The sequence below is a fragment of the Dysidea avara genome, chromosome 3 (genome assembly GCF_963678975.1).
Source record: "Dysidea avara chromosome 3, odDysAvar1.4, whole genome shotgun sequence".
Taxonomy (NCBI): domain Eukaryota; kingdom Metazoa; phylum Porifera; class Demospongiae; order Dictyoceratida; family Dysideidae; genus Dysidea; species Dysidea avara.
The window spans coordinates 13,385,592-13,403,179 of record NC_089274.1 but is presented as its reverse complement, the minus strand read 5'-3'; the positions used below and the strand labels follow the sequence as shown (position 1 = coordinate 13,403,179).

The following is a 17,588-nucleotide window of genomic DNA, read 5'->3' as shown; positions in this document are numbered from 1 at the left end:
CATTTCGGATCAATAACTGTTCAAAAAGCACCTCTGCAATCCATGCATACCAAAACAAAGAAATGGTGCCACGTGTCCCAGTTACATCAATTATCATCTGAAAAGTGAAGTATCTACTACACTTCATTGTTGGCTATGTTCAACCTGTTACACAGCAGTACAAATCAATCAAAAAGCACATCTGCAATCAAATTAGCACATCTGCAATCAAAATAGCCACTATGAAAAATACGCTGTTTCAAAGGGAAGTCATCATGTGCTACCGCCAAATCGACACTTTTCGCTATCAGCAAAGATGAATGGGACACAAAGGAGGACACTGGTAAGTCTATGAAGAATGCATTGTATGTACTGCGGTATGCCAAAAGGCACCTCTTGGGCCAAAGAGACATCAAACATCGAAAAAATCAAGCCCGTAGCCTTAGCCATTATCAAGTTACACTTGTCTAAAGGCATTAGTCAGTTACTCAGTCAGTCAGTAGAAAATTCCATTGAATAAATTTTTAAAAATTCTGTAGCAACTTGTTGAAAGCATTTCAGGTTGATCTGAAGGCTTGTTTGGGCTTAGTTTTACCTAACCAATACTGCCTCATCATCATCAGGGAAAAATGAGGTTCGTTTTTGGGTGATGTTATTTCATGGGCCATGCCCACTACTTTGTGGTCCCTACTATACAGTACGATAGTTGTTCTGGGGACACAATCCCCCACTTCAGTCTTTTTATAGACTCTAATTAATGCTGCTGTAAATGAGAATTATTCTAGCCTGCTCATAGTTTACACTGAAAGTTGTACGGTCACAAGTTATATGGGAATTTTTTAATAGACACAACAAATTGCTATTAGTTAATGACCAGTACTACACATCAAGATGCTTGGTGACAGCCAGCTAATAACCATGGAGATGATTTAAGCACATGGGAGGTATCTATATAGCAACACACTGCATTTGCCACATCTTTCTTAGAACTAATGCACTCACAGGAAATTAAAGCTATATATATATTTGGATGGGTATATACCCTGCCTGATCACTTATCAGCTGTTTTCAGTGAGATGTAACCAATGATGACCACAATTTATCATTAATCACTTTGTTCCTTCCCAGAATTTTTGCTTATCACTGATGCTGGTAACTATACTATAAAACTGGAAGTGATCTAGCTACAACGGGGAACTATTTTGCATGCAGATTGATTCAAGGGGGAGAGGGATTTTCCTTCTTAATAACAGCACCACTTTGATCGAGCTGCCAATTTTCCCCAGAAAAAATCTGCTATATGGATACTAAATACAAGGTATTGGATAAAACCTCTAGGCTGAAGTGATCATGCCATTATCCATACAACTATTGTAGTTGTATATACAAAACATCATATATATTAGGTTGTCATATGCAATTAAATACAAATTAATATAGGGATACATTTATCATAATAAAATTTACAATTATCATAATAAAAATTAACATCAATTATTTTAACCAAGGTCTGCTTGCAGAATATGGATCAGGAGGAGGTGTTTCTCTTTTACTGGAATCGGTGAAATCTTTATCACGATCTCTGTAAACAAATGATTTTCTGAAAACTTTGCTTTTTCGATATCCACCCGGTCTAAAGGCATTTGACTTCATTCCTAAAATACAAATACAGAATTACATGATAGTGTTAACATAGATAAAATATTAAGATAGAAGGCATTTCTTCAACTGCATTGTGTTGGGTACCAGCATTGAAACTGGGTCACTACTGCTGACCTAGATGACTTGCTGACCTTGATAGTAATCTGGGTCAGACCCGGATGTGTCCTGGATTAATTGAAACTGAGGTATGCACCAAGAGCTACATTTTGGGCACTTGATTGGAATGTTACAAGGGTAGCTATATGAAAACTAAACAGGTAAGGTTTATAGTTACTAATTGTGACCCACTGAGCGAAAACCCGACTTGTTTGCATCTTCATTTTATGAATTTGTGTTGCCTAGAGGGAAAAATCAATGGGCTATTGAAGTTTCTGATAAGGAGTTATAGTGATAGACAACAAGAAGGGACAATCAATTTGCATAGTGCCTATACAGGAAGAAAAATTATGGGCACTTGTTTAATTGATCATACGTCCCGAGCGCAATGGATTGCAGAGTTGGGACTTGTATCATTCTATTTACCATGAACTAGGACATTCATTGGGGTATAGATTTGGCCTAAATAGCTATACCCATGTTATCAAGCTATACAAGCTTAGAAACGGTGACAATAAAGTTACATTTTACTGCAATGTAAACAAACACACATAACTTGTGATTGCTTCATGGTATAGAAATGAAACAACTATATTCTTACTCTCCATGAAGAGGCAAATCCATTGGTATATTGAATACTGCAATTCGTGTTTTACTTTACTGTTTACTGAAGTGACTAAAACTTATTTATTTAGTATGCATTTCAAATAAGTCCGATTTTCGCTCAGTAGGTCACAATTATTTATTGTGTGTGGTTCCATGTACGTAAGTTTGATACAGCAAAATGAGCTTCCTGTAAGTAGGTCTGACTTTGTACATACTTACAAACTTCCCTTATTAAAGTGGGCATGGCATGCAATAACAATTGATTAGTGGGTGTGGCTCCATGCAAGCTTGCAGGCAGCTGGATTGTGAATACCTCCCGGCTGACCTAACCGGATTACCTGATCTGGTTTCAGTGCTGTTGGGTGCATATGTGAACATCTCAGTAAAAGCCTGCACATTTTTAAAATTGTTCAAATTTTGTGGTGCCCAAGGAATATGTAGATTACCAAAGTTTCAGCAAATTATGTAGTTTTGAAATTATAGTGCATGCTAAAGGGTAAAGAAATTGATTTGTCTATACAAGAAAAACAAACCATAGGTTTGCAGTCAAAACTTTTGTTTGCATTGGTCTACAGAGTTGGAATTTGGCATCTACAAGGTTATATAGTTGTTCACTTGTGCATACAAGTATGAAGGTGTTTCAAATGAAATACAGTGATGATCTTTTTTACGTCTACTGCGTCAACAATAAATGCACATATCATTCATAGCTACAGAAACAAAACGAAGACATTTGAACTCTCCATGAGCAGGTGAATAAGATGTACTTCCCTAAGTAATAGCTTGTTAAAGCTTGTATGTACTTCATGCATTTTATCTAGTTTTTTTTAAGTTTGCTTTATTAAAATGCATTATACTTGTTTGAACTATAGACAGGTTTTCCTGAGACAATAATCATTTATGTAATTCTTGCACTAGCAGTCAAAAATAAAGTTCAATAGTTCAATAGTTTGAAGATAAATGCATGTATAATTATCAACATGTTGACACAAACCTGTAATAATCTCATCAATTGCTCCATCATGAATCTGGTTCAACACCTGCATTGTTTCATCATCCTGCGAAAGGGAGTGTACTTATTCACACATGCAGTTTATACAAATAGTGGGTTACTGTATAGTATGCTGAGTTCATTACCAAAAATGTGTGTACTATGAAAGTCCAAGCATCTGCAACTTTTAACACGAACAATGTTATAACAAGGAAAATCCTAATTATTCAAGTATGAGGAAAAATTAAGAATTTAAAGATAGGAATCATAGAAAAAAAGTAAGGAATATATGACTGAATAAGGGATTAAATGTTCACTAGTATATCTGCAGGTGTAGATTACCTCCTTCTTTCCCTACTTTTTTTCTACGATTCTTAATTTTTCCTTTTTTGTGTACTTTTTTGCAGCATGCTGCATCTGCCAGGGGTAATGTTTTCTTTTGACTGAACATGAACTATCAATTACTGACTCGCAAGTGAAGTGGCCATTATGCATCGCTTTCAGCTATGTCCAGCCTGTTTCATAGCATTACAAACAAAGAACAGTAGGAGAGTCACCATGGTGATTCTCGTTCACAAACTTAGGGAAGCCATCAAGCTACTGCGATTGGCACATTGGGCTGTCAGCAAAAAGAAATGGAACACATAGGAGGACACAGGTAAGTCCATGATGCGTGCATTGTATGCCAAAAGGCACCTACCTGTCAAGCTGAAGCAATGTTGAACAGTGAAAAAATCAAGCCCGTAGCCTTAGCCATTATCTAATTATGCAGGTCTAAAGGCATCAAGCAGTTAGTCAGTCAGTAGAAAATTCCAATGAATAATTTGTTTAATTTTTTTTGTAGTATTGAAAGCATTTAGGGCCATACTGAAGGCACTTTTGGGCTTGGTTATACCAAACTAATACTGCCAAGGCGTCAGGATGGTATTGTGTAGCTGGTTTTTGGATTTTTTGGCAAGATAAATCCAAATCTCCATGATCCTATACAGAACTATTGTACCGTATGATGCTAGTGAAACCTGTGTATTAAGGACACCTTGGGACCAACCAAAAGTGTCCTGATTATCAAGGTATTTACATGCTAAGGGATACTTTGGGACCATTTCTTATTACCAAGTGTCCAGATTATTCAGGTGTTCTCAATTTCAAGAGTCCTGGTTCCACTGTACAAAAGTAAGCTGACTGTATAATATCACAATGGTTAATTGGTATGTATACAGATGACCTGTAAACTATATAAAAACAGCAGTGTACATTAAATAGTACAGTAGCACGGATCCCTCCAAAAGTGACACATGCTGCCCAAAGTTTCGCCTTTAAAAATCATCCTAGGAACATCTTATGTGACGAAAATCAACTATATGGAATAATATTAGTTCATCTAACATCAATACAGCATTAAAAACAAGAAAGCACGTAGATATAAATTTTTTTTTAAATCACCAAAACTCGAATTTTCATCTGCCTGCCAGCCTGCCTGAGCCTGCAGTCGCAAGGCTGGAGGCCAAACGAAGCTGCCCACCACCACCACCATTTGATGCTACAATAACAAACTAACCAGTGGGATGTGCCTGACAAGTGTGTGCCCTTTGCACTTTTATCATCAATCAAGCTGGTGTTCATTCCTCTTGCAATGAAACCATATTGAAACGTTAATTTTCCCTAACAACACTTTCCTTGAGCAGCATATTTAGATGCTGCAAACTTATTTAAGCACTTATGCTCTGTAGATACCTGTAACTTCACGATTTGACGTTCAGTGCCAGCCTATTAATGCGACCTTAGTTGATTAATAACGATCAAGCACCTAGACCACATCTCTTAACAATTTATCATGATAACACACCCCGTTATTATTGGCCTAGCTATATTCATAATGCTAGCACAATGAAAATATGAAATAGTGGCACACACCCTGGTGAAAGGCTGACTCTAATACAGCAGTCACCCTAAAAGAATAGTCACACAGAGCTATGCTGTATACCATCATTCATCTCTTGTTTTACTGTCTTTTATCACTTGGATCCCTACTTTATTTTTAAATTAATAATTTTTAATACATTTTCAGCTTAGAAGCACCATCAGTTAAGACAATAAGGGTATTAACAAGTAACAACGCTAGCCTCATTTGACAGGCCAAAATATAGCAAGTATGTAGGTAAGCAATACAGTGTTTCATTTGTGGGATGGGGAGAATGGTACTCACCCCCCTCCTCCTTCACCCTCCCTCCTTGACTAACTTCCACTCCCCTTAAATTTTAAGGAAAGTTTAAATAAAAGTCTAAAGTACACCAACAAAATCTGTAATACTTGAATGAAATGCATGACGTGTGTAGGTTACAACGTGTGTGTAGGTACATAAGTTGTATTAAAACAACATAATAGTACTTCTGGTCATTCTAAGGCCAATGATGAAGATACCATTCAACCAATACACTGTTTCCAAACCTCAATAGTAGTTATTGCATAAAGAAAGCAGCAAACAAGAGAGACTAAAGATGGTAAAAATAAATGCCAGGAGTCTATACGCTGCTGAGAATTTATCTGATGCTATACAGCTCTTGTATAGCTTGCGAGTGCCGTGCTGTTGACCTTGGCTACATCGCTGGGCTACCTGCATACAGTACTCTCCTTTCATGCTGTTTTAGTGAACGATACATAACTAGAATTCACCTAACATGGCAGAGATGGGATAATTACTCGCAAATTAGCACTACAAGTAACAATTCACCACTCACCAATGCTTATATATTCTTGTTAGCGATATATATATATAGCAGCTGCACTGCCATAAACATTGCCAGTATCAATGGTAATGTATTAGTCATTAAAGGCTACATCACACTCCGGAAGCCATGTCATAGACCAATTGTGTTGTCACACAACATTCCATCACCTTAAACAAAATAGCCTGTTGTAAAATAGCCTGTTGTAAAAATTACTTGTCTGTACCTGGCTGTGAACAGTCTTAGTTAGAATGGAGTGACAATGTTTCTACGCTATTTAGAAACCCAAGGACAATGTGGACAAGGCTACCCACAAACTTAATTTCCAAGGATGTAGGCCAAAGTAATTAATTGTGGGTAGCCAAGCCCACATTGTCCGAAGGGATATAAATAGCGATTTTTGTTTGATGAATGTTGTGAACAACCACTGATGACACCACAGATTACTAATTATTTAGTAACCCCACCACAGGTTTCTATTGGATAATTAGCAAGCTCATACATCAAAGTAAAATTTTCTATGAACACTTATAGTATTTCCATGGGTGATTAACCTAATAACTGGTTGTATAGTAATCCCTCTCATCCAAATTTCACACATTCGTAACTTCCAATACAGATAGTTCTTTTACAAACAAATTTACATACACTTTCACAGTTTTATATAACCATATCTCAACAATACCTTATCCATGTATTTTATTTTAATAGCTACTATAATTTGTACAATAAAATTTTTCTCGAAAGCACATCAGTTAATTATATTGCAAACATGTTACATTCTAGTGCAAAATGCAATTTTTGTAGCAAACAGGACAAATTTAGCTACATTGGTAAACAAAGTGAATATTCAACACACTTACCTCTTCCTTTAGTACAGCAACTTCCACAGCAGGTTTTTGTTGCTTCTGCTGTAATATATGTCATGTAATATCTTATTAATACATAATAAACAGTCTTACCAAATTCTGTAATTTCCTTTCGGTTTGAATATCAGAAATCGCTTGCTACAAAGTAAAATAGTTGTTATATATCAAAAACATTTTCATTTACAGAGCAAGAGTAGTAGAGTAATAAATTATAGAATATCTAAAGAATTAGCAAACACAGTAACGTACCCGATATGCCTTTGAAAATCTGTGGAAAATGCCAAAGAAAGTTGATGGTTGTGTGTGTCTAGGATTTTCTCCATAAAATTTGACAACATTTTCAAAAGATTCCTGTCAACAGATAACTAAATATTACTACATACCTGTACACCACATGCCCTGGTATGGTAAACATACAGAAACAGTACACGGTGGAATGACTGATTACTACTGTAAACCAAAACCACATTGATGAACATCTAACTTTTGTATTTTTATGAGTTGTATGGCAATAATTTCATTCAATTTTTTTCCTCTGAGAGTGGATAGAAAAAAAAAAACAGGTTTATAGAGCAAAATATTTTTAAATGAACTACTATCTTCACTTATAAGATGACTCCTCAAGATTCAAGACAGCTTAATATTGGTAGACATGTAGTGCTAGAATTCTTCAGTGGATTACAACCCTGGAGGAATGATGTAATAATGATGTAATAATCACCAAGGCAAAGCCGAGGTAATTACTGTATCATTCCTGTGGGGAATTTTATCGACTGAAGAATCCTAGCACTGCATGAATGCATGTCTTAGACAATGGCCCCTGTAACTGGAATTCTGTTAGTAACCAACGAAGTATGCAACTTGTTTGTCAAAGTTGTGGCTAAGTGTCTCTGGGGTAAGACACCTGTGTACAGGTCTTTTACCAGAACAAAAAACCCTACATACTTCAATTCACAAATATCAAAGCATTGCCATTGTCAAAATGAAAAAGCTTTTGTGCTGCCAGAAAAATCCCTTATTTTCACTGCAAAAAGGTCTCAGTTACCTCATGCACACAGATTTTAATGATTTCAAATATAATAGCTCTACCAAAATATTATTACACAGTATGTTCTCTCCTTTTGCAAGTACATATGTACCACCAACAGTATAGCACATTAAAAGTAATGATTGAAAGCAAAAGTTAGTTTCACTATTGTATTAATTTGCATACAGTACCTGGCCTGTCTCAAGATCATGTTCCAGTTTATTAACTTTAGGCTCTGCATCCAAAACAAATTCCTGAAACAAATTGTATTGTTATCATACAGTACGGTAGTAACTGTACATATATAAGGGGTCATAGAAGTTTGCACTTTCTTATTGGCCAGAAACCAGCCTCACAGTACCTTCATGGTGCCCTTGGCAGTACTAGTTAGCAAGCCCAAAAATACCTTCAGTATGACCTGAAACCCTTCCAATAGGTGCACAAAATTTTATTTCTTTTTTGTTTAGAGGAATTTTCTACTGCCTGCCTGCCTACCTGCCTGCCTGCCTGACTGACTGACAGACTGACTGACTGACTACTGCCTTCAGACAAGCATGACTCTATAACAGCTAGGGCTACAGGCTTGATCTTTTCACTGTTCAACATTGCTTCAGCCCGACAGGTGCCTTTTGGCATACCGCAGTATATTCAATTTGTCCCCTTTGTGTCCCATTTCTCTTTGCTGACAGCACAAAGTGTCGATTCACAGTAACTGGCGGGTGATGGCTTCTCTATATTTGTAACAGGAATCTTCCATATTTTCAGTATAGTGACTGGATTGATTACAGAGGTGCTTCTTGTACTGTTCTTTGTTTGTAACACTGGACAAACAAAGTGCAAGGCCACCTGGCACTTTTCAGCAATTGATTCTTGGGGAGTATGTTCAGACAAAAACATTAAATCTGGTACCATTCTTACTTTTGATACAGTATGTACATGTTCACCAGTTATAATTACGCAGTGTTAGGACAGTTACTTTTAAAAGTAACTAGTTACATATTACTTGCAACTGAACTATTTAGTTACAGTTACATATTATCCATAAAATAAAGTAACTACATATTATATTATTTTGTGTCCACAGCCTTAAGCTGTCACGTGTGAAATTACCACCTTATCATGTGACATGATTGCGCTATTGGACAATGTGCAAATCTTGGTTATAAGTAAGAAGCTGGTGAATAAGTTTCATTCAGTAGGCTTCATTACTTCATTGTGGCTCAGTAAATCACTAACGAGATTAGTAACTTCATTACTCAAAGTAATAATATTACATAATATTAAACTCGTTACAGTAATTTCATTACTTAGGTAACGCGTTACATTTGCGAGTAAATAACTTGAGTTATATTACCTGTTTTTGACAGCATATTTTGTTATATTACTTAATTACCACAAAAGTAATATTATTATGTAACGCGTTACTCCCAACACTGTAATTACGTGACAAAAAGTAAACACACAAATGCACGGAAACAAAGGAATTTTAAGTTCAATTAGAGAGCATAGAAAAAAAGGAGTGAAACAAGGGAGGTCACCTATACCTGAAGATCAAAATTGTCATTGCCACTTATAGCTTACATTTACCCGCACTATCCTTGAAATGCAATTTTTTTTTTACATGTGTGATTACTGTAGCAGGAGCTTATAAGCTCCTTTGGTGCTTATGAACTTCTGACTGTGTAGGTTGTAGCAAACACACACATAACATACCTTTAATCTGGTATTTGCTTTGTTGTGCACTAGTTCACTTGCTCCAACACTAAATCCCTTCTGCATTTGTTTGACATCCTGCTTCAGCAACTCTAATGACACTAAATCAAGCAAATATGAGACAATTAGGACAAAAAACAGCTAATCTACTATTGTTAGGACAAATGTATGTACTTAATAAAGTGGGCATTAAACTGTTGTTACTAACTATTCATATTAATCCCACATGTACCATAAAAGGATATTTAGTACACAGCAGCACTAAATCTCCTCCTTTGTTGTTTTGTGGAGCACTAAGGAGTAGTATTTACAAAGTGGCAGTAGTCAATGTTGTCTTGAATCTGCATAATAAGATTAGTTAATAACAGCATCCATCCATAATTTCAAAGCAAATATTTCGCATCATTACTATACCTCCTCTATTATCATTACTATGCCTCCTCTATTTGGACATATCTTCCTTTTGACAGCAGCTAATATCCATGTGTATTAGCTTTTTTCATTACAATCTTGTACTAGTGCTGGGCAGTATTACAGTTTTGCTCCCGGTACTGAGAAAATATAGCAGTACTTCACAGTATCCTGGTAATCATTTTAATACAATTTTTAAATCAAGCCGGCATTATTTATTTATGATAAAACAGTCAACTGTTTATCTGTAGTTACTATCCAAATAGTTGGATACATATTTAAGATACTCATGGCTAACAGGTTATAAATGCATTTTGCTAACTGCTGTACAGTTGATACAAGTAGGGCTGGCACTGCATTGTAGGTAATTGGAAAAGGAGGATATGGGTGGGCAGACAGATATTTTTGGTGTACTTTTACACCAGTAATTTTTCATACCTAACATTTTTCTGTATAGTAATCTTCATTTTCAACACAGACGCTGTCTTCTAGTAGCACTTATCCATTTATAAAGCCATGTGTGGAGCATAGGTTAGCACGCTACAGAGTACCATACCCCATTCACTGTTGTACACATGCCCTAGAAATCAGACCCAGCTGCATGCCCCGACCTAGCCGCCCCTGTGTCTTATACTAAAGCTATGAGTTCCTGGATCTGGTCAGAAAGTAAATACCTTTGAACTGGTTTGATGACAATACAACTATCTGGTATACCTAGTGTACGTATATCCGGCATACCACCCAGAACTATACCTTATACATATGTACATCTACCACAAGATGAATACCTGATGCGGCTTTGTCTAAGTAGAATAACTCATCAGTAAAATCACTAAGATCTTTGAATTGCTTTTCAATTAAAGAAGCAATGTAATGAAGTAGTGTCATTCTTCCATCTGTTGACTTCAACTCACTTAACTAAGAATACATTTCTGCAAACAAAGCTCTACACCACAACATACTTACAATATCTAAGGACTGAAGTCTGAAACCAAATATCCCTCCTCTCTTACTACTATTCATGTAATTTCCAACTGCCAATATTATCTGAACATACAAACATATGTATCACATGACTGTCTACAAGTGGTGGCCACATGCACACACACACACGCATGCACGCACGCACGCACGCACGCACGCACGCACACACACACACACACACACATACGTACCTCAATAACTTTCTTGAGTTTAATTGCTGTTAATACTGAATTTGATGCTGCAATTACTGCATCAACTTGCTAAAAAGATATTGAAAATAAAGAATTTTAAAAGGCAATATTTATGTCTGTAGTACATTATAAATATGTAACTGCATCTGGGAAAACTGGTCTTATCACGTATTGTACAGTACAATAGTAACTGTACAGTAGGGACCACAATGGAGTAGGCGTGGCCCATGAAATAACATCACCCAAAAACCAACTTCAATTTTCCCAGACGACGATGAGGCAGTATTGGCTGGGTAAAGCTAAGCCCAAACAAACTTTCAGATCGACCCAAAACGCTTTTAACAAGTTGCTATGGAATTTAAAAAAATTTTATTCAATGGAATTTTCTACTGACTGAGTAACTGAGTAACTGACTGACTGATGGCTTCAGACAAGCGTAACTCGATAACGGCTAAGGCTACGGCCTTGATTTTTTCACTGTTCGACATCGCTTCGGCCCGAGAGGTAGGTGCCTTTTGGCATACCGCAGTACGTACAATGCATTCTTCATGGACTTACCAGTCTCCTCCTTTGTGTCCCATTCATCTTTGCTGACAGGGAAAGGTGTCAATTTGGCAGTAGCATGTGATGGCTTCCCTTCGTAACGGAAATCGTCTGTATTTTTCATAGTGGCTATTTTGATTGCAGAAGTGCATTTCAAACAGTTCTTGATCCGTACTGCTGTGTAACGGGTTGAACATAGCCAACAGCAAAGTGCAATGGATACTTCACTTTTCAGACGATAATTAATTTAAATGGGGTGTGCGGTGCCATTTTTTTCGGTATTCATGGATTGCAGAGGTGTTTTTCAAACAGTTCTTGATCTGAAACGCTGTGTAACGTGTTGAACATAGCTGACAGCGAAGTGCAACGGATACTTCACTTTTCAGACAATAACTGATATATAGATGGGGTGCGCACCATTTCAGATGCGGTATGCGTGGGTTCACCAGTCATAATAAAATCATTTACAAAAAAAGTTAACAAACAAGTACATGAAAAAAATTGCTAGAGTAGGGACCATAGCACATTGATAAAAAGTACTGAAATAAGTTGGAGTAGTCCATGATATTAAATCACAGTAAAACAATAAGAAGTGAATTTTTTGAAGAGCATTTCGTAAAATTAATTGCGTAGGTTTAATTTTTGAATGCCTAACATCATGCGTATTTAACCGAGGGGTCCAACACCACCCAAAAATCATGTGTAAGATTCCAAATCTCACCATTTTTTTTGTAAAGATTCTGGATTCCAATTTTCAAATTTGGAAATTTAATCAACACTTTTTATATACTTGGCTGGCTTTCAAGCTAATTGGATCACTGTCTAGGCCAGACGTTCAAGTATTCCATTCTATCAGAGATTCCAGATTTTTGACCAAGATTCCAGATTCCATTTTGGGATTCCAAGTGATTTGTGTTGGATTCCAGTTGGTGTCAGACTGCCCACGTTAAACCAAGTGGTTTGTTATCAAGATAGTGACCACGTGTACCAAATGATAAGGGGTATCATCTCTTTTATTATTTACTCTTGGTATCATGTCTACAATGAAATACGGACCAATACATTAGGGGAAATTTTGTTTTGCAGACAAGACTGAGATTACGAGAAGACGAATGGTTGTACATGTCCACAGGTGTGAGGAAATCTCAAGTACCTTCTATAGGGTCCAGTTGCTTACCAGCAATTGTCTTGAAATAACAATGCAAAGCCATGACATGCCGGTGCAATCGTAGTTCAACAGTTACAGTCTTCTGTAGCACGAGTTCACACATTTAGTAACAAGCATGCATGGAGCTACATCAAGTTCCAGGCTTAGCTACGTAAATCTTAAAGTTTGTAAAACAACAGCTCTTGAAAATTAAACTCATTCAAAAATAACCCGTTATACGGTATACTTTCAGTATGAAACAACATTCATTAAGGGCATTTATGGAAACACACAAGCTGAAAAACTGTGTAGATATGAATTTATAACTTAGCTATGTACATGTAAAAGAGATTGACATAGTGTACAAGTGTAACACTGTCACATCTACATGTTTGTGTGTTATTCTCAGGTATTACACTATCTTGCTTACTTGAGACAAAACATTTAAATCATCATAAAAGTTCCCCATGTACTCCATTACTTGAAGTTTGGGTCCAAGTCTTTCCACCATATAGAGCTAACAGAGACATGGAAATGAAATGTGTAGTAGATAGTATTAATGTACATGCATCTTTAAATGTCCTACAGCCAAAAATCATCATGCAAACCTTTACACAACCAATAATACAGTCATGTAACCACTTAATGGAGAATTGTAACATTTATCAGAATTTTGCATGGCTGCAAATAGAGTACCGTAACCCACGAATCAGTGATTCTGTTTTGTAGTATGCTATCAACAACAAGTAGAACAGAGTTCAGAATGCCACACATACATACATGCACACACATGCACGTACGCACGCACGCACACATGCACCCACACACTACGTTATTGTTTTCAAATTTGTGTACCTCAAACACAAATCTGTCTTCATCTGGTAAAGTCTCTGGGTTCTTTTTATCGTCTAAAAATGTCCGTATCTTTTTAACCTGTATATGCCACATGATATACATCTCACCAGACTATAATAATGACCTTACACTGGTAATTCACACACACACACACATACAGAAGTGACTTAATGAAAGTAATATATTACATATTACTTATATAATATTAGTTACATATTACTTAGAATAAAGAGTAACTTAATAATATTACATATTAAGTTACTAACTTAACAATATTAGCTACTAATATTAAGTTACTAATTTATATTCATGCTAAGTTACTTTTTTATTAAGACAGCTAAGTTAAAGTTAACATATAAACCACATGCAGTCACGTGATGCACATGCAGTCACATGATGCACATCAGTCACATGATGCACATCAGTTACATGATGTACATCAGTCACGCATGCAACACTTGAGCACCATTATAGATGAAAGGTTAATGGATTAAGGTGATGAATTAATAGTAAATGGATAATAGGCAGTAAAATCCATTTATAATGCGTTACTTGTTCATCGTTACTAGTAGTATCACTCGTTACATCGCGGTAAAGTTACTCGTTACTTTTGGCTTTTAGCTGCTCGTTATGTAATAATATTACTTTTTCGTTACTAGTAACAAATTATAGTTTTCAAAAGTAACTTAAAGTTATACTACTGCATTCCGAAAGTAACGTGTTATATTACTCAAAATAGTGAATTGTAATATATACTACGTAACACGTTATATTACATAATGCATTACCCCATCTCTGCACACATATATACAGAATGTACTAAGTACGAATCCCCCTGAAATGACGCATGCCGCCAAAAATATCGCCTTCTTAGAAACTTCTTATGTGACGAAAATCACCTTTACGGAATAATATTAATCCATCCAACATCAAATGTAGCGTTAAAAAACAACAAAACACAGGTGGCCGGATATAAAATTTTTAAAAATCGCCCAAAATTCCAATTTTAGTCTCACTGCCTCACTCACTGCCTGACCACAGTCGCAAGCCTAGAGCCCAAACGAAGCAGCGTACGGTCACCATTTTACACCACAACAACAAACTCACCGGTGAGATGTGCCTTTTGGGGTTCCAATGAGTGTACGCCCAGTGCGCCTTATCTTTTCAATCAGGCTGCTTGTCTTCTTCTTCATCCAACGAAACCATATCGAGGCGTTAATTTTCCATATCAACACTTTCTTTAAGCAGCATATGTAATCGGGTATAAAAGATGGAGACTACGCTACTGTACGGAGGTACTGGTACTCCACGATAGGTCACAACATCACGCCCATTTTTTATTCTACATATTATCAATCTATCGATCGAGACCACTATGACCACGCCCCTTTTACGCTAGCTGTATTTGTGACCACACACCTTCAAGTTGGTAGGCTGATTCAAGATACTCTACTCTAATACTATGAGTTGATCAAAACTACGATGACTACACCCCTTTTGGAGCAAGCACACATCACAGGCTGACTCGAGATACTCTAATACAGCAGTCACCCTAATAGAGCAGTCACATGTTTACAGCTAGCCGTACACTTTATCAAAAACTAAAAACCTAGTATATTAAAAATTATATATTTAAAAATGAAGTAGGAATCCAAGTGATAAAAAGTAGTGAAACAAGAGATGAACAATGGTAGCTATTACAGTATAGCTCAGTGGGAAATCCCTACGTTGACATGGTATAACAATTATTTTGTGTTCAGTGCCAAAGTGGGGATTTCCCACTGAGCTATACTGTAATAGCTACCATTGTTCATCTCTTGTTTCACTACTTTTTATCGCTTGGATTCCTACTTCATTTTTAAATTTATAATTTTTAATATACTAGTTAGGGGTGTGCGATATCAGGATTTTGATTTCGATTCGATATCGATAGATAATTAGTAAAATATCACAATATTGATTTGATTTCGATAATACTGTGGGCGGATTAATTGTGTGGACGGCCGATGTTTATAGATGTGCTTTAAATGCAATAGATCTACTAAAACCATTACATAGTACTGCTAACAAGCCTAGGAAACTGGTAGATAAGCTTTTAAAGTGGCTAAATTGCACACAACTGATTTTTATTTCTAGCGCGATTGCACAATCACAGACCAAAATACTGTTACTTTATTTAAAGTTTATCGATATATCGATTAATCGATAAAATACCAAGATCAGCATTTGCAATATCGAATTTGATACAATAATAATATCAGAAAATTATCACGATATCAATAATTTTCCGATATATCACCTACCCCCTAATGCTAGTGATAGTTATCACAATATACACAGTTTTGTACAATTAAATGATTCCTGCGAAGTAACGTTCTATTGGGATGACTGCTCTTCCAAACATGTCTTTTGCACATGATTGGCTTGTGCATTATAGCTTTTAGCTTCACTTCCAACCACCAAAGGCTCAGGTAGATGAACTACACACCAATTTTCAACTGATTCCCATAAGTAATTTGTCTTGTAGGTGTGGCTAACCAATGATATTTTTTTACAGATTGCACACTTGTTGCCTATTAACGCGATCTTTGGCTGATTAATAACGATCGAGTACCGAGACCACACCTCTTAACAATCTATCATGATGACACACCCCGTTATTACTGGCCCAGCTGTATTCATAATGCTAGTACAATGAAAATATGAAACAGTGGCACACTCCCTAGCTGACTCGTGATACTCTAATACAGCAGTCACCCTAATAGAACAGTCACATGTGTAAAGCTGTATGCTATAACAAAAAATCAAACAAACTAGTATATTAAAATAATTAATTTAAAAATGAAGTAGAGATCCAAGTGATAAAAAGTAGTGAGATGAATAATTGTATTACAGCATAGCTCGATGGGAAAATTCCTACATTCAATGCCAAAGTAGGGGTTTTCCCACCGAGCTATGCTGTAATACCATCATTCATCTCTTGTTTCACTACTTTTTATTGCTTGGATCCCTACTTCATTTTTAAATTAACAATTTTTTAATATACTAGTTCTATGTATATCACACAGTTTGTAAACGTAGCATGGAGCTAAGCATGCATGAAAATTGTATTTAACGCATACACTCTTGTGGCACGCCAGCTTCACCCACAAAAATTGGAAATTTGCAAATAGGGAGCACTAAAAGCATTATAACACTAGCAAGGCTACTAAGCTGACAGTTGCACTGACAATGTTGACCCACAACAATGACTTGAGTTAATTATGTTTACTAAGTGTTTCTTAGTGAGCAGTTTAGCTGCTACCACCATTTACAGATGGTGGTTGTTTAGGTAATGTAAGAAAAAATAAAAATAAACACACCTGCACACCTAGGTGGACTTGAACCACCAACCTTTTGGTTAACAGCCAAACGCGCTAACCCTTTGCGCCACAGGTGCTCTTGAATGAATGTGCCTCTAATACTGCTTAATATTGATGGACCCTGCCCACTTCTTGTGTGTAACTGATAACAAAATAAACACTACAATGTACAGGAGATTATGGATGTTTGATCACAGTTAACCAGCCTCCTCTGGTGAGGAATAGCAAATCATTTGAACATGGACCAATTTTAAGGCTAAAAATAGAAGTTATAAACCCTACCTTACATGGGCTTTTAGAATTTCCTGGAGACCACACCATGCTGTAGCCTTCTCACAAGTCCTCAATGGGATAGCATGTGTTATAATATAAAAATTAATAACATTATTAATTTTTAAAAGGAAACCTGAAACACAGCTTGTCCAT

At 36.4% G+C, this 17,588-nt stretch overlaps 1 protein-coding gene and 1 non-coding gene across 3 annotated transcripts in view; both read right to left on the bottom strand.

Annotated features, from left to right (window-relative positions):
* Positions 1-1,381: 1,381 nt before the first annotated feature.
* The window catches only part of LOC136249463 (formin-like protein 2), a 35,631-nt gene continuing 19,424 nt past the window's right edge, over positions 1,382-17,588 (bottom strand). Inside the window, exons 20-31 of one of the 2 annotated variants that reach the window (XM_066041474.1) lie at positions 13,801-13,878; positions 13,376-13,462; positions 11,256-11,324; positions 11,047-11,127; positions 10,869-10,998; positions 9,670-9,770; positions 8,148-8,210; positions 7,179-7,280; positions 7,023-7,067; positions 6,924-6,971; positions 3,338-3,401; positions 1,382-1,634 (exon numbers count right to left, since the gene is read on the bottom strand). In XM_066041474.1, coding sequence (XP_065897546.1) covers positions 1,474-1,634; positions 3,338-3,401; positions 6,924-6,971; positions 7,023-7,067; positions 7,179-7,280; positions 8,148-8,210; positions 9,670-9,770; positions 10,869-10,998; positions 11,047-11,127; positions 11,256-11,324; positions 13,376-13,462; positions 13,801-13,878 — 1,029 coding nt within the window. In that variant the 3' untranslated portion in view covers positions 1,382-1,473. The remainder of the gene's footprint in view (positions 1,635-3,337; positions 3,402-6,923; positions 6,972-7,022; positions 7,068-7,178; positions 7,281-8,147; positions 8,211-9,669; positions 9,771-10,868; positions 10,999-11,046; positions 11,128-11,255; positions 11,325-13,375; positions 13,463-13,800; positions 13,879-17,588) is intronic. The other variant, XM_066041475.1, reaches the window with a different exon arrangement.
* Positions 17,166-17,239, bottom strand: Trnan-guu (transfer RNA asparagine (anticodon GUU)). Its single transcript has one exon. It is a non-coding gene; the product is annotated as a tRNA-Asn (tRNA).